The sequence below is a fragment of the Eumetopias jubatus genome, unplaced genomic scaffold, assembly GCF_037043125.1.
Source record: "Eumetopias jubatus isolate StellerSeaLion01/CBP00866 unplaced genomic scaffold, mEumJub1_p1.0 scaffold_7, whole genome shotgun sequence".
Classification (NCBI taxonomy): Eukaryota; Metazoa; Chordata; class Mammalia; order Carnivora; family Otariidae; genus Eumetopias; species Eumetopias jubatus.
Window position 1 is genome coordinate 86,417,917 of NW_028274813.1, and position 24,271 is coordinate 86,442,187.

At 37.2% G+C, this 24,271-nt stretch overlaps 1 protein-coding gene and 1 pseudogene across 5 annotated transcripts in view; both read left to right on the plus strand.

Annotated features, from left to right (window-relative positions):
- TRIM69 (tripartite motif containing 69) overlaps nucleotides 1-24,271 on the plus strand; it is a 54,497-nt gene that overhangs the window by 19,614 nt on the left and 10,612 nt on the right. For 2 of the 5 annotated variants that reach the window (XM_088024775.1, XM_088024774.1), the window contains exons 2-4: nucleotides 19,400-19,876; nucleotides 20,691-20,786; nucleotides 23,372-23,605. In XM_088024775.1, coding sequence (XP_087880901.1) covers nucleotides 19,550-19,876; nucleotides 20,691-20,786; nucleotides 23,372-23,605 — 657 coding nt within the window. In that variant the 5' untranslated portion in view covers nucleotides 19,400-19,549. Of the gene's footprint in view, nucleotides 1-7,810; nucleotides 10,047-19,399; nucleotides 19,877-20,690; nucleotides 20,787-23,363; nucleotides 23,606-24,271 lie in introns of those variants that run through there. The other 3 variants (XM_028126616.2, XM_028126618.2, XM_028126620.2) reach the window with 3 other exon arrangements.
- Nucleotides 2,774-3,693, plus strand: LOC114226507 (large ribosomal subunit protein uL30 pseudogene; annotated as a pseudogene).

Consider the following 24,271-nt stretch of genomic DNA (forward strand, 5'->3'; position numbering starts at 1 on the left):
GTGTGGTGACCCACGAGGAAGAAGAATATCACAGGCACCAAGGTCCTCCCTTAGAAGTGAGGGGTTCAAGCCCCACATCAGGCACACTATGCCTGGGGATCTGCACTGGGGAGATGAGTCCCTATAGTATCTGGCTTTGAAAATCAGTGGGGCTTAAATCTGGGATTGCTGGAGGGCTATAGGAAACCAAAACTCCACTCTTAAAAGGCCCACACACAATCTCTCTTGCTTCCAGACCCAGCACAGAGATAGTCATTTGAAAATCATCTGGAATATAGGTGAAGGATATTTATTAACTAATTTGAGGTGTGTGCTCTCAGGGGAAGGATCTGTAGGAACTTACTCCAGGAACAGAAGCATGGCAGGCACCATTTTTCTTATGCTCCTTCAGCATAGTTGGACTGATGCTGGCAGGTGCCAGTTCTAACACTCTCCATCCACCTTACTGGCACTGATTTTCCAGCACCAGCATTCCCCTGCAGGCCCACCATACCACACCAGGTGGGCAGCTTTAGCTGGGACCAGTGCCTTGGAAAGTGACTCCTGGGTGCGCCTGGGTGGCTCAGTCAGTTAAGCGTCTGCCTTCGGCCTAGGTTGTGATCCCAGGGTCCTGGGATTGAGCCCCACATCAGGCTCCCTACTCAGCCGGGAGTCTGCTTCTCCCTTTCCCTCTACCCCACCCCACCGCTTGTGCTTTCTTGTGTGCTTTCTCTCTCAGATAAATAAATAAAATCTTTAAAAAAAGAGAGAGAGAAAAGAAAAGAAAAGAAAAGAAAAGAAAAGAAAAGAAAAGAAAAGAAAAGAAAAGAAAAGAAAAGAAAAGTGACTCTTGTCCTGGGAGGCAAGGGGGCCAGCCCCACCCACCAGCACACCTGAAATGGTCACAGCCAGGCCTTGCAGCCAGCTACACCAGGAGCCAGTCCCACTCATCATCATGCTCACAGCAGCTGCAGCCCACACAGGAGACACCCTGGAGTGCCTGGTTCTGGTGACCAGGAGGGATGCACTTCTGGGCCCCACTGGATGCCTTCTACATAAGACCACTGCCTTCAAAAACAGGAAATGTAGCTGACCACAGAGAATCAGACAAAATGAGAAGACAAAAAAATATGTTCCAATAAAAGAATAAGAAAAAAACTCAGAAAGAGAACTAAACAAAATTGAGATAAGCAAACTTGATGAAGAGTTCAAAGTAATGGTCATAAAGATATTCAATGAACTTGGAAGAAGAGTGGATGAACTCAGTAAGAACTTCAACAAAGAGACAGAAAATATAAAAAGAGCCAATCAGAGCTAAATAATACAATAAGTGAAATGAAAAATACACCAGAGAGAAGCAACAGCAAATTAGAGGATACAACATGAATCAGTCAGTGATCAGGAAGACTGGGTGATTAATGGAAAGTGCCCAGACTGAACAAACAAACAAACAAACAAACAAAAACAGAGAGAGAGAAAGAGAGATTTTTAAAAAATAAGGATAGGGGCACGTAGGTGGCTCAGTCAGTTAAGCAGCTGACTTAGATTTTGGTTCAAGTCATTATCTCAGGCTCCACGCTCAGTGGGGAGTCTGCTTGAGGATTCTCTCTCTCCCTCTCTTCCTGCCCCTCCCCCTACTCATGCATGCACTTTCTCTCTCTCAAATAAACAAATAAATCTTAAAAAAATAAAAAATGAGGATAGGTTAAGGGACCTCTGGAACAACATCAAGTGTACTAATAGTCACATTATAGGGGTCCCAGAAGAAGAAGAAAAGAGAGGAAGGAGCAGATAACTTACTTAAAGAAACAATTGTTGAAAACTTCCTAACCCGGGGAAGGAAACAGATATCTAGGTCTAGGAATCACAGAGTCCCAAACAAGATGAACCCAAAGAGATCCACACATAGACACATAATAAAATGTCAAAAATTAAAGATAGAGAATCTCAAAAGTAGCAAGAGAAAAGCAGCTAGTTACATACAAAGAAGCGCCCATAAGACTATTAGCTGGTTTTTCATGGAAACTTTGCAGGTCAGAGGGCAGTGCCATGATATATTCAAAGTGCTGAAAGGAAAAAAAACCTACAACCAAGAGCACTATTCCAGCAAGGTCATCGTTCAGATTTGAAAGAGAGATAAAAAGTTTCCCAGGCAAATAAATATTAAAGGAGTTCATCCCACCACTAAACTGGCCTTATAAGAAATATTAAAGGGACTTCTTTAAGCAGAAAATAGCCCATAACTAGAAGTAAGAAAATTATGAAAGAAAAAAAGTCACTGGTAAAAGAAAACATAAAGGTACTAGATCATTCACTGATAAAGTTAGTATGAAGATTAAAAGACAAAAGTGTAAAATCAACTATACTACAATAATTAGGGAATACACAAAATAAAAAGATGTCAAATATGACACCAAACATACAAAACATGGAGAAGGCAGAGTAAAAATGTAGTGCTTTTAGAAAATATGTTCAAACTTAAGTGACCATCAACTTAAAATAGATTGCTGTGTACATAGGGTATTAAATATGAACCTCATGGTAATCACAAACCAAAAACCTATAATGGATATGTATACATAAAAAAAATAAAGAGAAAGGAATCTAAGCATAACATTAAAAAAAAATCAATTCATAAAGGAAGGGAGCAAGAGAAGAAAGGAACAGAGAACTTTAAAAACATCAGAAAACAATTAACAAAATGACAACAAATACATATCTATCAATAATTACTGTAAATGTAAGTGGGCAAATGCTCCAATCAAAATATATAGAGTGATTGAGCTTCAGAAACATGGCGGAGGAAGAGCAAAGAAAAAAGATCCCATTGGTTCCAGAGAATCTCCCAAAAAATAGGAAGGCTTATCAGGCCCTTAAAGCCACTCAAGCAAAGCAGGCACTTTTGGACAAGAGGGAGCAGAAGAAAGGAAAACAGCTCAAGTTTAAGCGACTGGAATGATTTCTACATGACTCCACGTGGCAGCAACGTGACAGGGTGCGCCTCAGACGACTAGAAGTGAAACCTCGTGGCCTGGAAGTGCCAGATAAACATTACTTGGCCTTTGTTGTCCGCTGCCAAAGGATTAATGGGGTGAGTTCACTGGTGCAGAGGACCACTGCAAGGCTTTGCCTGAAGATTTTCAGTGGTGTCTTTTTCAGAGAGACCTCCAAGACCATAAAAACGCTGCATGTAGTGGAACCTTATGTGACCTGGGGATTTCCAAACCTGAAGTCTGTCCGGGAACTCATCTTGAAACGTGGACAAGCCAAGGTCAAGAATAAAACCATCCCTTTGACGGACAACACAGTGATTGAGGAGCACCTGGGGAAGTATGGTGTTATTTGCTTGGAAGACCTCATTCATGAAATCTCCTTTCCGGGGAATAATTTCCAGGAGATCTCTGCGTTCTTACATCCTTTCTATCTCTCAGTGACCCGTCATGCTACCAAGAATAGAATGGGCTTCCTCAAGGAGGTGGGCTAACCTAGCTATCGAGGTGAATGCATCAATCAGCTCATTGGGCACCTGAATTAAACCCAGAATATCTGAAAGCACAGTGCATTGGTGACATGTGTTTTGTCTTTTGGAATGGTTACCGGTATCTTCAAAGAAGATTATTTTCTGTTGTATCTTCAGAAACTAGAGAGAGGGTCAAGGAAGAGAGGATGACGCTCTTGGCAAGCACTCGTCATTACAGCCCAGTCCCAAGGGAAAGTTCCAGTGTGTTTTCCACATTGGCTGCCCCTGCCACCTCTGAAGTCAGCGGAGGACTCCTGCCACGGAAGAGGGAGTCCTGCTGTGTCCCATCGTCTATCTTGGGGTTTAAAGTTGGTGAACGAATACCCAAGCATGAATATAAGGCAGCAGTGGACCAAGCTCAGGGACGTACATGAACCTGGGGGTTCCTGGGGCCTTGTTTTGGAAGGAACTTGAAATATAATTACAAAGAAGAGCACAAAAAACAATGCTCAGTTGTAAAAAAAAAAAAAAAAATATATATATATATATATATATATATATATACACACACAGAGAGAGAGAGTGATTGAATGGATAAAGAACATGACCCATTTATATGCTGCCTATAAAAGACTCACTTAGGACCTAAAGACACATACAAACTGAAAATGAAGGAGTAGAAAAATATATTCCTGCAAATGAGGTGAAAAATAAAAAGCTGGGGTAGCAATACATATATCAGACAAAATAGACTTTAAAACTGTAACAAGAGATGAAAAGAGAATTACATAATGATAAAGCGATCAATCCAATAAGGAGATACAATTGTAAATATCTATGCACCCAACATAGGAGCACCTAAATATATAAATATTAACAGACATAAAGGGAAAAGTTGACAGTAATACAGTAACAGTAGAGAACTTTAACACCCCACTCACATCAATACATAGATTATCCAGACAGAAAAGCAATAAGAAAACAATGCTTCAAACAACATATTAGACCAGATGGACTTAACAGATATACACAGAACATTCCATCCCAAAACAGCAGAATATACATTCTTTTCAAGTGCCCATGGAACATTCTCCAAGGCAAATCACACACTAGGCCACAAAACAAATCTCAATAAATTTAAGAAGACTGAAATCATGTCAAGTATCTTTTTTGACCATAACAATATGAGACAATAAATCAGTTACAAGAAAAACTAGAAAAAACATAAAGACATGGAGGCTAAACAACATGCTACAAAGCAACCAATGGGTTAACAAAGAAATCAAAGATACCAAATCAAAAAAGAAATCAAAAAATACCTTGAGACAAATGAAAATGGAAACCCAATGTTCCAAAACCCTTCGGGATGCAGCAAAAGCAGTTCTAAGAGGGATGTTTATAGTGCTATGGGCCAATCTCAAAGAAATAAGAAAAATCTTGAATAAACAGTCTAACCTTACACCAAAATGAACTAGAAAAAGAACAATAAACAAAGCCCCAAGTTAGTAGAAGGAAATAATAAAGATCAGAGTGGAAATGAATGAAATAACAATAGAAAAGATCAATCAAACCAAGAGCTGGTTCTTTGAAAAGATAAACAAAATGATAAACCTTTAGCCAGACTCATCAAGAAAAAAATAGGAGAAAACTCAAATAAAATCAGAAGTGAAGGAGAAGTAACAACTAACACACAGAAACACAAAGGATTATGAGACTACTAGAAAAATTATATGCCAACAAATTGGACAACCTGGAAGAGGTAGATAAATTCCTAGAACCAGGGAGAGTCCAAGATGGCAGAGGAGTAGGAGACCTAATTTCATCTGGTCCCAGGAATTAGCTAGATAGCTATCAAATCATTCTGAACACCTATGAACTCAACTGGAGATAAAAGAAAAGAAGAGCTACAACTCTATGAATAGAAAAGTGACCACTTTCTACAAGGTAGGAGGTGCGGAGAAGTGGATCCAAGGCAATATATGGCAGGATAGACTGCATGAGGGGGAGCCTCTGTGAGCTGGCTACGGGCAAGGGATATAGCAGTGGAGCACAAAATCGAAACTTTAAGAAGTCAACTCTGGTGAGGGTCAACTCTTAGCTCAGGTGGCTAAGTGGAAGTGGATCCCTAGCTGGGACAGTGTGGTCTCAGGATCCTTGAGGTCATAGAAAGACCAAGGGTGCTTGAGTGCGGCAGAGCTCCCAGGCATCGGAGCAGGGAAGCCAGGTGCAATCAGTGAGCCCAGGGGTTGGCTCTCAGCTCAGAGTTGCCATAAACCACAAACCATGGCACAGTTGGGTGACTGCTTTTTGAGCAGGGGCCAACAAGTGGCAGAACTGGCAAGACCCCCCTTTCTCCCCTAGGAGGAGCAGTGCAAGAGTGCACTGCAGGGATCTGCTGGGTTTGGAGACTCCACACCGAGTCGGGTGCCTGAGATAGAAATGCTCGGTCACAGGCTAGGTGAGCATGGAGTGTGGCTGGAGACCAGAGAGATAGGAGTGATTGACTGCTTTTCTCTGAGGGCTCAGTGAGGAGTGAGGCCCGGAGTTCTCAGCTCCTCTGAGGCCAGAGATTGGGAGGCCGCCATTTTCATTCTCATGCTCTAAAGCTGCACAGAAAGACTTTAGGGAACAAAAAGCCACATAGAACAAACCGGAGCACATTATTTAGCCTGGCCCCCTGGCAAGGGTGGTACAATTCCACCTGGGGCAAAGGCATTAGAGAATCAATGCAATAGGCCCCTCCCCCAGAAGATCAGGAAGAACACCCAGCCAAGACCAAGTTTACCGATCAATGAGAACTGCTAAACAAAACTCCAGAGCTAGGGGAATACAGCACATAGAATTCATGACTTTTTTCCTCTTGATTCTTTAGTCTTTCAACTTTAATTTTTTTTCTTTTCCTTTTCAACCAATTTCTTATTTTAGCAACTCCTTTTTTAAATCTTTTTTATTTTTTTAAGATTTTATTTATTTATTTGACAGAGAGAGACACAGCGAGAGAGAACACAAGCAGGGGGAGTGGGAGAGGGAGAAGCAGGCTTCCCACTGAGCAGGGAGCCTGATGTGGGACTTGATCCCAGGACCCTGGGTTCATGACCTGAGCTGAAGGCAGATACTTAATGACTGAGCCACCCAGGGACCCTTAAAATCTTTTTTAATTTTCATTTTTACAGTTACATCCTATCTCTTCATTGTATTTAATCTCATTTTTGTATCTATATAAGTTTTCCTTTCTTTACAATTTTGGGAAGCAGTTTCTCCTACAGACCAAAATACAACCAAAACCTAGTGTATGGCTCTGTTCTATTCACTTGATCATTTTCTCTTTTTTGTTTTTTTTTTCCTTGTTTTGTTTTGTTTCTGGTTTTGTTTTGTTAAAGTCTTTTTTAATTTTCATCTTTACATTTACATTCAATCCTTTCAATGTATTTAATTTTTTTTTTGTGTATATAAGTTTTTCTTTCTTTACAATTTTGAAATGTAGTTTCTTCTAACAAACTGACCAAAATACACTCAGGAGATAGTGTATTGCTCTGTTCTGTTCACCTGTTTATTTATATTCCTTCCTTTTGTTGTTGTTGTTGTTGGGGTTTTTTTCCTGCTTTTGTTTTTTTCTTGTGTTTTATTTCCATTTTTACAGTTACATTCTATCTTTTCATTGTATTTAATTTTATTTTTGTACATATATAAGTTTTTATTTCTTTACAATTTTGGGATCTAGTTTTCTAAAAAACAGACCAAAATACACACAGAATCCAGTGTATTGCTCTATTCTGCTCACCTATCTGATTATATTCTTTTTTTTTTTTCTCCTGGTTTCAGGTCTCTTCCGATTTGTTTAGTGTATATTTCTCTGTGGTCGTTTTTGCCATTTTAGTATTCTGTTCTCTTGTTCATCTATTCTTCTCTGGACAGAATGACAAGATGGAAAAACTCACCTCAAAAAAGAAAACAAGAGGTAGTGCTGACTACCAGGAACATAAAAGTATGGACATATGTAAGATGTTGGAACTAGAGTTCAGAATAACTATATAAAGATACTAGCTGGGCTTGAAAAAAAGCATAGAAGATACTAGAGAATCCCTTTCTGGAGAAATAAAAGAATAAAATCTAACCAAGTCGAAATCAAAAAGGCTATTAATGAGATGCAATAAAAAAAGGAAGCTCTAACTGCTAGGATAAATGAGGCAGAAGAGAGAATTAATGATACAGAAGACTAAATGGAGAATAAAGAAGCTGAGAAAAAGAGAGATAAAAAACTACTGGATCATGAGGGGAGAATTTGAGACATAAGTGATACCATAAAGCAAAACAATATTAGAATAATTTGGATGCCAGAAGAAGAGGAAAGAGAGAGGGGGATAGAAGGTATATAGGAGCAAATTATAGCAGAGAACTTCCCTAATCTGGGGAAGGAAACAGGCATCAAAATCCAGGAGGCACAGAGAACCCCCCTCAAAATCAATAAAAATAGGTCACCATCCCAACATATAACAGTGAAACTTAAAAATCTCAGATACAAAGAGAAAATCCTGAAAGCAGCCAAGGACAAGAGGTCTGTAACCTACAAGGGTAGAAACATTAGAATGGCAGCAGACCTATCCACAGAGACCTGGCAGGCCAGAAAGGACTGGCATGATATATTTAGGGTGTTAATGAGAAAAATATGCAGCCAGGAATACTTTATCCAACTAGGATGTCATTCAAAATAGGAGAAGTATTAAAAAGCTTTCAGGACAAAGAGAAAGTAAAAGAATCTGTGATCACCAAATCAGCCTTACAAGAAATATTAAAAGGGATCCTCTAAGCAAAGAGAGAGCCCAAAAGTAACATAGACCAGAAAGGAACAGACAATATACAGTACCAGTCACCTTACAGGTAATACAATGGTACTAAATTCATATCTTTCAATAGTTACTCTGAATGTAAATGGGCTAAATGTCCCAAAAAAAGACACAGGGTATCAGATTGGATAAAAAAGCAAGACCCATCGATATACTATCTTCAAGAGACTCATTTTAGACCCAAAGACACCTCCAGATTGAAAGTGAGGGGGTGTAAAACCATTTATCATGCTAATGGACATCAAAAGAAAGCTGGGATGGCAATCCTTATATCAGACAAAGTAGATTTTCAACCAAAGACTGTAATAAGAGATGAGGAAGGACACTATATCATAATTAAAGGGTCTATCCAACAAGAAGATCTAACAACTGTAAATATTTATGCCTCTAACATGGGAGCAGCCAATTAACAAAATCAAAGAAACACATTGATAATAATACAATAATAGTAGGGGACTTTAACAACCCCCTCACTGCAATGGACAGATAATCCAAGCAGAAGATCAACAAGGAAATAAGGACTTTGAATGACACATTGGACCAGATGGACTTCACATATATATTCAGAACATTCCATCCCAAAGCAACAGAATACACATTCTTCTCAAGTGCACATGCAACATTCTCCAGAACAGATCACATTCTGGGTCACAAATCAGGTCTCCACCAGTACCAAAAGATTGGGATCATTCCTTGCATATTTTCAGACCACAATGCTTTGAAACTCGAACTCATTCACAAGAGGAAAGTCAGAAAGAACTCAAATACATGGAGGCTAAAGAGCATCCTACTAAAGAATGAATGGGTCAACCAGGAAATTAAAGAAGAATTTAGAAAACTCACAGAAACAAATGAAAATGAAAACACAACTGTTAAAAATCTTTGGGATGCAGCAAAGGCAGTCCTAAGGGGAAAGTATATAGCAATACAAGCCTTTCTCAAGAAACAAGGAAATTCTCAAATACACAACCTAACCCTACACCTAAAAGAGCTGGAGAAACAACAGCAAATAAAGCCTAAACCCAGTAGGAGAAGAGAAATAATAAAGATCAGAGCAGAAATCAATGAAATAGAAACCAAAAGAACAGTAGAACAGATCAACGAAACTAGGAGTTGGTTCTTTGAAAGAATTAGTAAGATTGATAAACCCCTGGCCAGACTCATCAAAAAGAAAAGAGAAATGACCCAAATCAACAAAATCATGAATGAAAGAGGAGCGATCACAACCAACACCGAAGAAATACAAACACTTATAAGAACATATTATGAGCAACTATATGCCAACAAATTAGGCAATCTAGAAGACATGGATGCATTCTTAGCGATGTATAAACTACCAAAACTGAAACAGGAAGAAATAGAAAACCTGAACAGACCCATAACCAGCAAGGAAACTGAAGCAGTAATCAAAAATCTCCCAACAAGCAAGAGCCCAGGGCCAGATGGCTTCCCAGGGGAATTCCACCAAACATTTAAAGAAGAATTAATACCTATTCTTCTGAAACTGTTCCAAAAAATAGAAATGGAAGGAAATTTTCAAACTCATTTTATGAGGCCAGCATTACCTTGATCCCAAAACCAGACAAAGACCCCACTAAAAAGGGGAATTACAGACCAATATCCCTGATGAACATGGATGCAAAAATTCTCATCAAAATACTAGCCAGTAGGATCCAACAGTACATTAAAAGGATTATTCACCAGGACCAAGTGGGATTTATTCCTGGAGTACAAGGTTGATTCTACACAAGTCAGTGTAAATGGTAAGTATTTATCCTTTCTGATGGCTGAGTAATATTCCATTATATATATATACACACACACACACCATATCTTCTTTATCTATTCATCTGTTGATGGACATCTCTGCTCTTTCCATAGTTTGACTATTGTGAACATTGCTGCTATAAACATTGGGGTGAGGTGCCCCTTCAGATCACTACATTTGTATCTTTGGGGTAAATTCCCAGTAGGATGGCATGGATGTAATGAGCACTGGATATTAAATAAGACTGATGAACCACAGAACTGAAACCAATAACACATTATAGGTTAATTAATTGAATTAAAATAAAAATTTAAAAAAATTCCTAGAAACATACAATCTTCCAAGACTAAATCAGGAAGAAACAGAAAATCTGTCCAGGCTGTTTACTCGTATTGAAATTGAATGAACAAAACAAAGCAAAACAAAAAACTCCCAACAAACAAAAATCCAGGACCAGATAGCTTCATAGATAAATACTACCAGATATTTTAAAAAGAGTTAATACCTATCTTCAAACTATTCCAAAAAATTGAAGAGGAAGAAATCCTTCTAGATTCATTATGTGAACTTTCATACCAAAATCAGATAAAGATGCTATATAAAAAGAAAATTACAGGCCAATATCCCTGATGAACATAGATGCAAAAATACTCAACAAAATGGTAGGAAACCAAATTCAACAATACATTAAAAGGAACATTCACCATGATCAAGTGGGATTTATTCCAGGAATGCAAAAATGGTTCAATATCCACCAATCAATCAATGTGATACTCCACATTAACAAAGTGAGGGATTAAAAATCATATGATCATCTCAACAGGTGCAGAAAAAGCATTTGACAAAATTCAACATCATTCCCAATAACAACTCTCAACAAAACCAGTGTAAAGGGAACGTGACTCAACATAATAAAAGCCATATGACGAACCCACAGCTAACACCATACTTGATGGTGAAAAGCTGAAAGCTTTCCTCTAGGATCAGGAACAATACAAGGATGTCTACTCTTTCTACTTTTATTCAATATAGTACTGGAAGTCCTAGCCACAGCAATCGAAAAAGAAAAAGCATCCAAATTGGTAGGGAAGAAGTAAAACTGTCTATTTGCAGATGACATAATACTATACATAGAAAACCCTAAAGACCCCTTCAAAAGCTATTAGAATAATAAATGAATTCAGTAAAGTTGTAGGATTACATATATTACATAATTATATATACATACATATATACACATATATAATTATAAAAGTTATATACAGAAATCTATTGTGTTTCTATACACTAATAATGAGGTGGCAGAAAGAGAAATTTAGAAAACAATCCCATTTACAACTGCACCAAAAAGAATAAAATACAAAATACCTAGGAATAAATTTAACAAAAGAGTTTAAAGACCTATCCTCTGAAAACTATAAGACACTGATGAAAGAAACTGAAGACAACACAAATAGAAAGCTATATTGTGCTCATGAAATTAAAAAAATTAATATGGTTAAAATATCCATACTACCCAAAGCAATCTACAGATTCAATGTAATACCTATCAAAATACTGGGGCACCTGGGTGGCTCAGTCATTAAGTGTCTGCTTTTGGCTCAGGTCATGATCCCAGGGTCCTGGGATCGAGCCCCACATTGGGCTCCCTGCTCAGCAGGAAGCCTGCTTCTCCCTCTCCCACTCCCCCTGCTTGTGTTCCCTATCTTGCTGTCTCTCTCTCTCTGTCAAAAAAATAAATAAAATCTTAAAAAAAAAACTATCAAAATACCAATAGCATTTTTTATAGAACTAGAACAAATAATCCTAAAATTTGTATGGAACCACAAAAGACCCCTAATAGCCAAAGCAGTCTTAGAAAGAACAAAGCTGGAGATAACACAGTCCCAGATTTTAACTTATACTACAAAGCTACATTAATCAAAACAGTATGGTATTGGCACCAAAAAATAGACATATATATCAATGGAACAGAAGAGAGTCTAGAAATAAACCTATGCTTACATGGTCAATTCATCTATGATGATTAATTGAAGGCAAGCATACACAATGGAGAAAAGACAGTTTCTTCATTAAATGGTGTTGGGAAAACTAGACAGCTAATGTGCAAAAGAATGGAACTGGACCACTTTCTTATACCATACACAAATAAACCCATAATGGATTAAAACCTAAATGTAATACCTGAAACCATACAACTCCTCAAATAAAACATAGTCAGTAAACTCTTGGACATCAGTCTTAGCAATATTGTTTTGGATCTGTCTCCTCAGGCAAGGGCAACAAAAGCCAAAACAAACAATTTGGACTATATCCAACTAAAAAGCTTTTTCACAGTGAAGGAAACCATCAACAAAATGAAAAGAAAACCTACTGAATAGGAGAAGATATTTGCAAATGATATATCTGATAAGAGGTTACTATCTAAAATACATAAAGAACTCAAATAACTCAACACCAAAAAGAAAAAAGAAAAAACAAGCAATACAATTAAAAAATGGACATAGACCTGAATAGACATTCTTCCAAAGAAGACATACAGATGCCCTCTCATTATCTGAGAAGATGCTCATTACCATTAATCAACAGGGGAATGCAAATCAAAACCACAATGAGATATCATTCATACTGGTCAGAATGGCTAGCATGAAAAAGACAAGAAATAACAAGTGTTAGTGAAGATGTGGATAAAAGAAAACCCTCATGCGCTATTAGTGATAATGTGAATTGGTACAGCCACTAGAAAACAGTATGGAGTTTCTTCAAAAAATTTAGAATACAAACACCACATGATCCAGCAATTCCACTTCTGGGTATTTAGCCAAACAAAACAAAAACATTAATTTAAAAAGATAAGTACATCCTTATGTGCATGAAAGCATTATTTACAATAGCCAAGATATGGACAAAACCTAAGGGTCTATCAACAGATGAATGGATAAAGATATGATATATATATTTATATATATGTGTATGTATATATATATATTTGTATGTATGTGTAGATACATACATACAAATGGATGTATACATACATACATACACAATGGAATGTTACTTAGCCATAAAAATGACTGAAATCTTGCCATTTGTGACATGAATGAACTTAGAGATATGCTAAATGAAATAAATCAGGCAGAAAAAGGCAAATACTGTATGACTTCACTTATATGTGGAATCTAAAAATTAAAACGAATGAACAAGCAAAACAAAATAGAAACAGGCATATAGATACAGCAAACAATCTGGTGGTTACCAGAGGGGAGAGAGATGAAGGGACGGGCAAAATAGGAGAAGGTGATTAAAAGGTACAAACTTGGGGTGCCTGGGTGGCTCAGTCAATTAGGAGTCTGCCTTTGGCTCAGGTCATGATCCCAGGGTCCTGGGATCAAGCCCCGTATTGGGCTCCCTGCTCAGTGGGGAGTCTGCTTCTCCTTCTACCTCTGCCTGCCTGTCTGCCTGCTGCGATCTCTCTCTCTCTGTGTCAAATAAATGAATAAAATCTTAAAAAAATAAAATAAAATAAAAGGTACAAACTTCCAGTTACAAAATAAATAAGATCTGGGGATGCAATGTACTGAATAGGGAATATAGTTAATAATGTGTAACAAATTTGTATGGTGACAGATGGTAGCTAGGTTTACTGTGATCACTTAATAATGTATATAAATGTTGAATCACTATGTTGTACACCTGAACCTATATAATACTGTATGTCAGCTATATTCCAATTTAAAAATTTCAGTGTATTACTTTGGACTACCAGCTCAAAATGACAGTCTGTACATACTTGTCCACCTTGTCAAAATCCCATAAAAATTCATAAAGTATATATACCAAAGAATATAATGGTGCTAGAACACAGGGAATAGCCTAGCAGCAGACCAAAAATGGAATTTTTGCATAATATAAAGAAAATAGGATTTAGTGGTATAGAAACCAAACAGTTGAAAAATCTGTAGTACAACGCTAGGAAAAGAAAAGATGCTGAAGTGTTGAATCTTGACAAAATTCTGTAAAAACTCTAAATTCAGTCACTTATCCTCATAGCAGAATGAGGCCAAGGAGAAGTCAGATAAGTATTAATTGAGAGATTAACAAAGATGGACCAATTCAGGCTTTGGGTCAGCTCCAGGTATAGCTGGCCAAGACCCTCTCACTGAATAAAGCATGAGTATGCTATCATTATGGGAGTGAAAGCTGGAAATAAAACAGGACAGTGCTCCAGAGAACTTGAAATTCCACAACACAAGCGGAACCTTCACACCCTGTAGAGATGTTTATATCTAGGCACATCCCATCTGATTCATTTAAGTCTGCCACCGCATTAACTTCCTCGAGTATGCCAAAGAGACCACAGAACTTCAATATTAATAGATCTAGGCTCTCATTTATAAAGATGGATACCCAAGAATCATCAGAAATTTGAGAAATCCTAGGAATATGAAAGAGAAGTCTCAAGTTACATAAGCAGAACAAATAACCACCAAAGAAACAAAGTTAGTGCAGGAAATAAAAGAGAATTTTAAAAATCTCATCTACATCTTAATAGAAATTAAAGAGAACAAATTCATCCTGTCTAGAGTATCTAGAGAACAAGAAAGCAGTCTTGAAATTAAAAACATTATTGCCTTCTAGCCAAAAACAGCTCTGTGGAAGGGTTGAATATCAGAACTAATGCAGCCCAAAGCAAATTAGTGAGTTAAAATATCAAATTTAAAAATTCTCCTGAGATGTAAACAAAGCGAAAAAGAAGCTTTAGAGAAAGATTAAGAAACACAGAAGTTAGATGTAGTAAATCTAATGTCCATCTAGTGTAAACTCTAAAGGAAGAAAACAGAAGATAAAAAGGAAGAAATAACCAATAAAGTTAAATAAAAATGATCTGATAATTTTTTTTAGCTAAATAATGTTTTAACTGATTAGGGCTGAAAAGGTCACTTAATACTGAGAAATACTGAAAAGAGAAATAAACTTAGAGTCATCTGCTAAAAATTTTGAATGTAAATATAAAAAGAGAATCCTACACATTTGTAAAGGGAAAGAAACTCATTCCTAAAATAAATTAGAATTAAACTGGCACTGAATTTCTCATCTGCAACATTAAATGCAAATAATGGAAAATGCCCATAAAGTACTGAGAGGAAAACATTTGGAACCTAAAATTTGAAATCTATACAAACTATCATTCAAATGACAGGACAAAATCAGGCTATTATTACTGGAAGTGAAATTATTCCAATGGAATATACTCCCCATTCACCCTTTCTTAAGAAATGCTTGAAGATAGGCGCCTGAGTGGCTCAGTCTTTTAGCGTCTGCGTTCGGCTCAGGTCATGATCCCAGGGTCCTGGGATCTGGGATCTTTAAAAACAAAAAAGAAATGCTTGAAGATATACTCTTCAAGTTCCATTTCAGGCAATACTGTGAATGATTTTTTTTTTTTAAGATTTTATTTATTTATTTGACAGAGACAGAGACGGAGACAGCGAGAGCAGGAACACAAGCAGCGGGAGTGGGAGAGGGAGAAGCAGGTTTCCCACTGAGCAGGGAGCCCCATGTGGGACTCAATCCCAGGACCCTGGGATCATGACCTGAGCCAAAGGCAGACGCTTAACAACTGAGCCACACAGGCACCCTTAAGATTTTATTTTGAAATAATCTCCATACCCAACATGGGACTCAAACTCCCAACCCGAGATCAAGAGTTCCATACTACCAACTGTGCCAGCCAGCCAACCCTGCTGTTAACCATTTTTTCTGGAAAACCTACCACTATAAAACACCCAGAAATGTCAGTTAAGATGTAACAAACATCCTTTGGTATGCATACTGGAGTGTACAAGAAAGTAAAGAGAAATTCCAAAGTAAAAAAAAGAATATAGAACTGAAAAGCATCAAGGTAGGTTAGAGTTACTGAGACTCAGGAAAACTCGATTTAACAATCCTTAGACCTGCACGAGGTAAGGAGTTGGACCTGAGACTTTTGAATAAAGCTGGGACATTTGAAGAGCTACAGCCTTGGTGAAGGAGTGGAAATGAGAGATAATAAAGAATCCTAACTATCTTGATTTGGGGTCTGAGTGAAAAATAAGAGTCTCCCTTGAGAATTTTTAACCACAGTTTGCCCTCATACAGGAGTAGGTGTAAAATTTACAATCTCCCTATGATCTAGAAACTTGAAACCAATAAAATTAACATAAAATGGTGGATGGTTGGTAGTAACTTACATCTTCAAGAAGTAAACATAAATATTCCCTGGAGGGACTCATCTTTAATCTAGGCAAAATACAAAATAGATATTTATAAATTGAATTACACTAAAATTAAGAACTTCTATTCATGGGAAGACACTATAATGGGAGTGAAAATATAAGCCATGTACTGAGCGATGGAAGGAGATATTTATAACCCAAGTAACCAAAATAGGACTAGTATCAGTGTGCTTGGGTGGCTCAGTCGGTTAAGTGTTGAACTCTTGGTTTTGGCTCAGGTCATGATCTCATGGGTCATGGGATTGAGCCCTGCAGCCAGCTCCACACTCAGCCAGGAGTCTGCTTGACTCTCTCCCTCTGTACCCCCACACTCTCTCTCTCTCTCTCTTTCTTAAATAAATAAATAAATAAATATTTAAGAAATAGGACAACTATCTGGAATATATAGAGAACTACTCTGAGTCAGTAAGGAAAAGACAACTCATTAGAAAAATGAGCAAGACTTAGACATTTCTTCTCTTAACAAAAGAGGATCCACTAACATATGAAAAAATGTTAAACTGCATTAGTAATCTAAGAAATGCAAATTAAAGCTCTACTGAGATACAATTACACATCTGCTGGTTTGGCAAAAATTAGAAAATCTGACAACAATAAGTGTTGAAGAGGCTGTGGAATAACCAAAATCCTCCTTCTCTGCTACTGGAGTGTAAATCGCTACATTTATTTTGGCAAACAGTTTGGTATTATCTAGTAAAGGAGAAGAGATGCGTATCTCATGATCTAGCAATTCTATTTCTAGGTATAGGTTCTAGAGAAACTCTTATACATGTTCACAAAGGGACACATACAAGAATATTATTAAAAGTATTGTGTATAGTAGTCAGAAAAATTGAAATGAATGTCTACTAACAGTAGACTGGATGCATACGTTGTGGTATACGCACATAATGAAATACTATATATAATTGAAAAGGAACAGTTGCATGGGTTCTCCATGGATTAATCTTACGAACATAATGTTAAAAAAAAAAAAAGAAAACAAGTTACAGAAAAATACATACAGTATAATTCCATTTACATAAAGTTCAAAACTGAAGAAAAAACTAAACACTGTATTAGCTAAGGATGCAATCACAGATGATGAAATAATAGAGAAAAGTATAGTAATGTTCAAGTCAAAAGGCAGAATATTGGCTATGAGAAAAAAGGAGACACATGCAATTGGAAAAGAACACACAGGGGTCTTCAAAGGTATTGGCAATTAGTTTTTTACTTTTTAACCTGGGTAGTAATTACAAAGTATTGCTTTGTTATTATTATTTAAAAAATATATAAATGCTTCATATACTCTTATGTATCTATATCTCACAATAAAAAGATAATAAGAGAATACAGTTTTATACCAATACATTTATAAACTTAGGCAAAGTAAACTCCCAGAAAAATATAAATTACCATAACTGTGTCAGAAAAACATAGAAAATCTAAATGATCCCATAACTATTTAAGAGGTAAATCAGTACTTCCAGATAATGCAAAATAAAAAAAAAAGCATCAATCCCAGAGGTTATGCTGGTGAACTTGGCCAAATACTCAAGGAACAGATAATTCTATTATTTTTACACAAACTCAGAGAAGAGAAAAAGAAGGTACACTTCCCAATTAATTTTATGCAGTTAATATAACTTAGATAAGAAAACCAGACAAGGATGGTTTAAGAAAATAAAATTAAAAGCAATCTGAGTCATGAACATAGAGGTTGAATCCTAAATAAAACATTACCAAACTAAATCTAGTAATACATTAGTAATACATAAAACATATATCATAATCAAGATAGGTTAGCTCCAGGAAAGAAAAGTTGGTTTAACATTAAATAACCTAGAAAAACCCTTTATATATATATATATATATATATACCAGGAAACATGTGAAAGAATGTTCATAGTAGCATTGGTTGTATGGCAAAACACCAAAACAGTCCAACTGGCTATCAACAGTAAAATGAGTAAATAAATTTTCATCAATAGATTATTATATGGAAGTGAAAATGAATGACTTTCAGTTATGTGTATCAACACAGATGAATCTCAAAAGTTATGCTGAACAAAGAAAGCAAAACAAATCCATATATATATATATACACACACACACTTGTATTTATATATATATGTGTATATATATATATATATATATATATATATATATATATATGAGCTGGAATGTTCTCAGCAACACTATTTATAATAGCCTGAAATTGATAACTACCCAAAAGTCTTTCAACAGTAGAATGGAGAAATAAATTATGGTATACTTACACAATGTAATACTATACAGCAATGAGGATGAATGGACTACAATTACAAAGAATAATATGTAAAAGTCTCACAAATGTAAGGTTGATAAAATAAGTCAGCAACAAAAGAATAAATAGTGCATGGTTGCATTTATATAAAATTCAAAAATAGGCAAAACTAGTGTATAGTGTTGGAAGTCAAGATAGGGGTCAACCTTGATGAGGGATAGTGACTTGAAGCAGGCATATGGGGGACTTCTGGAATGCTGGTAGTTTTCCATTTCCTGTTCAGGGTGATGATTACACGGATGTGTTCATTTTGTGAAAAGTCATTGAGTTGTATGCATGATTCTGCATTTTTCTATATGTATGTTATTTCTGTAATGTGTTCTTTAAAAAGGAGGAGGAAAAGTGTGGATGATATTATGGTTGGTGATATTATATCACTGAGGAACCTGACTGATCTTCCAATTCTTTGTATATGACTTCTAGAAAACAAAACAAAAAAGTAATAACTAGTAGAACAAAAGTTGAAAGTAAAACTTTTAACTAATACATGGGGAAAGTGGGTGGAAAGAAGACTGTACAACAAAAAGCATTCTTAGTTTGTGTACTCTTTCTTCTGCCTTAGCTCTCCACTAAAGTTTAAATAGTGTTGGGAGTAGAAATAACGTTTGAAAATGATGATTTTATCAGATCACTTTCAAAGAGGAGATTGGTGCTTTTACTGTGGCTGCACCTATTCTCGGCTCCTTTAAGAACGGAGCCCACTCTCCTGGAGTGCTGAAATGGGCAGCAAGAAAGAGAAACTTATTTAGTTGTTCTTTCCCAAAGGTATCTTCCAGACCCTCCTCCAACATCGACCCAGGCAACTATGGGGAAGTGCATGATCTGATCACCCAGATACCCTCTAAAGTGCAGATACAAGATATTACTAAGGAGCTACACTGCCCACTGTGTAATGATTGGTTCTGTGATCCATTGATGCTAAGCTGTGGCCACAACTTCTGCCAGGCCTGTATCCAAAACTTTTGGAAGCAGCAAGCAAAAGAAACATTCTGCCCTGAGTGTAAGATGGTATGTCAATATAGCAACTGTACGTTCAACCTGGTACTCGAGAAGCTGGTAGAGAAGATTAAGAAGCTACCTTTACTCAAGGGCCATCCACAGTGCCCAGAGCATGGAGAGAACCTGAAACTATTCAGTAAGCCAGATGGGAAACTGATCTGCTTTCAGTGCAAAGATGCTCGGTTATCTGTGGGGCAGTCTAAAGATTTCCTGCAGATCTCTGATGCTGTCCGTTTCTTCATGGTGGGTGAGCCCTGGGTCTTGAATAATACCTTAGGAAAGCTGGGAAAAATCTTTTGTAGGGTTTCTTCTCTCTTTCAACCCCACCTCTTTATTCAGATGATTATTAGTAAGCTCAGAAAATACAACATATCTTGCAAAGTTCTTTTCTAGAGTTGCTGATTATAAGAAAGGAGCAGTGGAGTATCTCTGGCCTACTCCCTCAATCAATCAAATATTTATTTACCTATACCCTGCCATGACAGCACTCTGCTAGATGCTGTGTAGAATACAGATGTACAAGATATTGCTCTTGTTATAAAATTCTTGAAATTTAGTCAAGTTTAAAATGAATAAAACAACAGAAGCAAGATAGTCTACTAATGAGAGCTAAATTTTGTAACATTTGTAATTCATAAATATTTAGAATTTCAAAGAAGATTAGAGAAAACTGAAATAGGGGATGTATGGTGAATGAAAGCTTGAGTTGGGTAATCATTTGCATTTGAATGGGCAGAAGAAAGAAATGAGTATCCTAAATGATAACAATGTAAGTAAAAGTATAGTTAGTGAGAATGGTATAACTAGAGTAAAAAATGTAGAGTTATCATCTTCAAACCCCTGTAGTAAGCTCATAGGAGCATAAAACTAAGCTTTTCTGCTGCTTTTTATTTTCCTTACAATTCTTAGAAGAGACAGGAATTATGACTTAGGGGAAAGGAAAGACTTGCAGCAATAGCTCACTTTTTCTCCTCACACCCTGGGCCTTTAGGAGAGATAGCCCTATGGTCCTTCATCTCCCAAGTTAGTGTGGGTTAATTCTATGTGGTATCCCCAGAAGGAGCTCACCATCCATCAAGGTCAACTGGAGGCAACCCTGAAGGAACTTCAGTCCCTGAAGAATATGCAGAAAGATGCTATAGCTGCTTACAAGGTGAGAAGCAGGGTAGAGGGGTTATGAGATAGAACTGAAACACCTTCCTTGTAACTTCAGCTATATGAGTAGAAAGGTGCCTGTACGTATATTATCAATACACTAAATGGCACCTGGGCTATAGAATTAGAAAGTAGACACTGTAGGGAGGAAAGAAATATAGGAGGGAAATAAGTTCTCAGTGGTTGATCAACAGAGAGAGGAGACTGACCTTTCCTGTTACATGCTGATGCTTCTGATGGCTCAATCACTAGGTGATTGTTCTGAGGTTGAGATCTGTCTGATCTTTCCCTTTATATATGACAAAATAAGGGATTTATCAGAAAAATCCACTAAAGATTGTTATGTCCAGAGAAATACCTTTCTTTTCTTTGGGTTTATAACCAGGCTACCTCTGATTGAAGGTCTCTTGGACTGCTGGTTTTTTACCATTCAATGTGATCTTTCCTAGCTTCCCCCAAACTAAATAAACTATTGCCTAGAGCTTCACAGGAGCTCTAGTAGAACATTAATAGTCAGAAACTTGGTAAAGCAGTCCATAGGTTATGGGGCTAAATTGGGGGTTCTATTTCTTCACTAATTATTCTATGGAGGAGAATCTTCTCTGGCTTTTGGCATCTGGAAGAAGAAATATGTACAATGAGGGAAAGAAGAAGGATAGGTGGAGATGATGTCTCCAGAGAATGTTGTTTCTGTTGTAAGAGTTCCCCGTTCAGCTATTACAGTCAACATTCATTCACTCAAAAATTATTTATTGAGTCGGTAAGGTATTACACTAGATACCATATTACACTAGGGTGGGAGACGGATTAATGGGATTAAGTAATCCCATTAATAGCAATAAAATGACAACTGTGATAATTAGTATAAATGAAAATAAAGGGTATCATAAGAACATATACATGAAGAACTAATTTAGGCTAGAGGAGGGGTATTCTCTGAAGAAATCACCCATTAAAAATTGAGAATTGAAGGATAAGTAACTTAGCCAAGTGAACTGGTTGAGGGGAATATGAAGGAAGTGGCCTGGAGAAGAATGTTCTACGTGAGCAAAGAGCATTTGGAAAAGTCCTGAGATAGGAAGCTAATTGCTATGTTAAACAGAGAGAAGGCCAATAAAATTGGATCATGGTATGCAAGATGAGACTGAAGAGGTAGATATGAGTCCAATTATGTAGGCCCTTGTAGATAACAATAGGATATTTGAACTTCCTATGGATAAGAAGCCATTAAAGGTTTTAAATAGGACATGATTTCATTTCATTTTGAAAATATGAGTCTAGTGGCTGTGTGAAGAGAGACAATGACAAGGATAATATTAAAAGGCTATTGCAGTGATCCCAGAGAGTAATGATGGTGGCTTGGACTAGAGAGGCAGCAGAGGTAGAGAGAAACAAACAGCTTCAGCATATGCTTTGGAGATAAAAAAATAAATAAATAAATAACCTGGATGTGGTGACTGATTAGATGTGAGGGGTGAGTGGAGATGTCAAATAGACAGTTGGATACAGGAATCTGGAGCTCAGTCTGGAAATAAGAAGTCAGCACAGAGATTGATTTAAATCTGTGGAACGAGAGGATATTACCTAAAAAGAGAATGTAGAATGAGAACGGGAAAGAGCCCAGGACAGAATATCAAATAACTCTAATATTTAGAGCTTGGTTAAAGGAGACAGAACAAAAAATAAGAGAAATAGTGATGAAATAGGTAAAAGGAAAACTGGAAAAATGTGAGCTAGAGAATAGAGTGAATTTTAAGAATGCCATTATAATGATGGACCATAAAATCCAAGCTGGATAAGAGGAGACACGGAGACAGAAAATGATGAACAGAAATGGAAGGGGTCAATGAGTAAGAGGTTTCAATGAGACCCAGGAATTGTTGCAATAGAAGTACCTGAGTAAATGAGCATAAGAAGTTAGTTTTGGTGAAATTGCTGGGGATGATAAAGTCCTGGGTGATTAAGAGAATGAGTAGATAAAGGTGGAGATCACTAGAAATGAGGAGGATAAGGATCTGAGAAGCCTGGATGTCAGAAGGTTCACCCCTCAGGATGTCGCAGTACCTTAAGAAAGGGGTATAGCAGTTATCAATTTCAGTGCTTCAGACATTGCCCATCTACTGTTTCTTCTATATTGTCCTGGCAGTGGAAGTGGCATCCCCCCAGCTCTCATTTCTAGATAAGAATAGTTCTTTCAGCCTTCTTATGGCCCCAGTTTAACAGCATCACTTGGTAGACATCACTTCTGGGTAGGAGGGTACTATCATTCATTCTAGAATGTTTAACCCCACAGCCTTATTTAATATGGCATTGGTTACCACCCCCAGTATTGCAATAGGTACCTAGAGACCACTTTTGAGTATTTCATTCCCGAACTATTATTAAACTAACTGAGAAAAACAAAGTAAGTCTCCCAAAGGACTCCTACTATTTAGTATGGTTGAGTGATAATACTCAAGAGTGATTTTAATGCATCTTCCTGTTACGGTATTTCCCAAATTGTATGAGTACTGGTGGTGTGGGCCCCCATCCCCAAGTGCTAGTCTCAGTAATTACCATGGTGATGATCATGGAGGTTTCCAGGAAAACAAGCTACATCTGCAGCAACACATCTCCTTGGAGTTTCTAAAGCTACATCAGTTCCTGCACAGCAAAGAAAAGAACATTTTAAATGAGCTCCGAGAAGAGGGGAAAGCCTTGAATGAGGAGATGGAGCTGAATCTGAGCCAGCTTCAGGAACAGTGTCTCCTAGCCAAGGAGATGTTGGTGAGCATCCAGGCACGGATGGAACAGCAGAATCCCTTCGACTTTCTCAAAGTGAGACTCCCTATCAACATAATTATGGGTATACTAGTGGGGGGAAGAGGGTTAGAAAGCTGTAGAAGCAGCTTTTCCCCACCAGGAGGGGGGAAAAACTTACTGTAGTGCTCTTTAGAGTCTCTGGGAGAAAAGCAGAAGGCTACTTTTGCCTTACACTCAATAGGAAGCTTTACTTTCACCCTCCTAAAAAAGATAATGCCATTAATAATGTTATCTATTAATATTTTTTATTCATAAAGAACTTTGAAGGTTTATTTCTCAAAAATAAGAATGTTGCAACCTGAGTTGTATCTTAGACTGGCTTTCAATTTTGTTTGAAAGCTGTTTGCCAGTCTTTATTACCTGAAGCTTAACTTCTAAAGTGTCATTGATTATCACCTCAGCAATCAGAAGTTTACTTAGTCAGAGTACGGAAAAGTGGCTTTGGGACTGGAAGACCTATAGTGGTTTTCTATTGAAACCATGTAGCAGTATAGGCAGAAACAGCCTATTAATTTCTCTTGTTCCATGTAAAAGGGAACTCTAGAAAATCAGAATAAGATAAAGCCAGTTTAGTCCTGGGTTAGATGAAGGATACCTGATCAGAAAAGGCATGTGGAGGATGGGAAGAGTTGGTGGTGATGGAATGGGGACATCTGCACAGGATCCTAGTATTTACGGTCA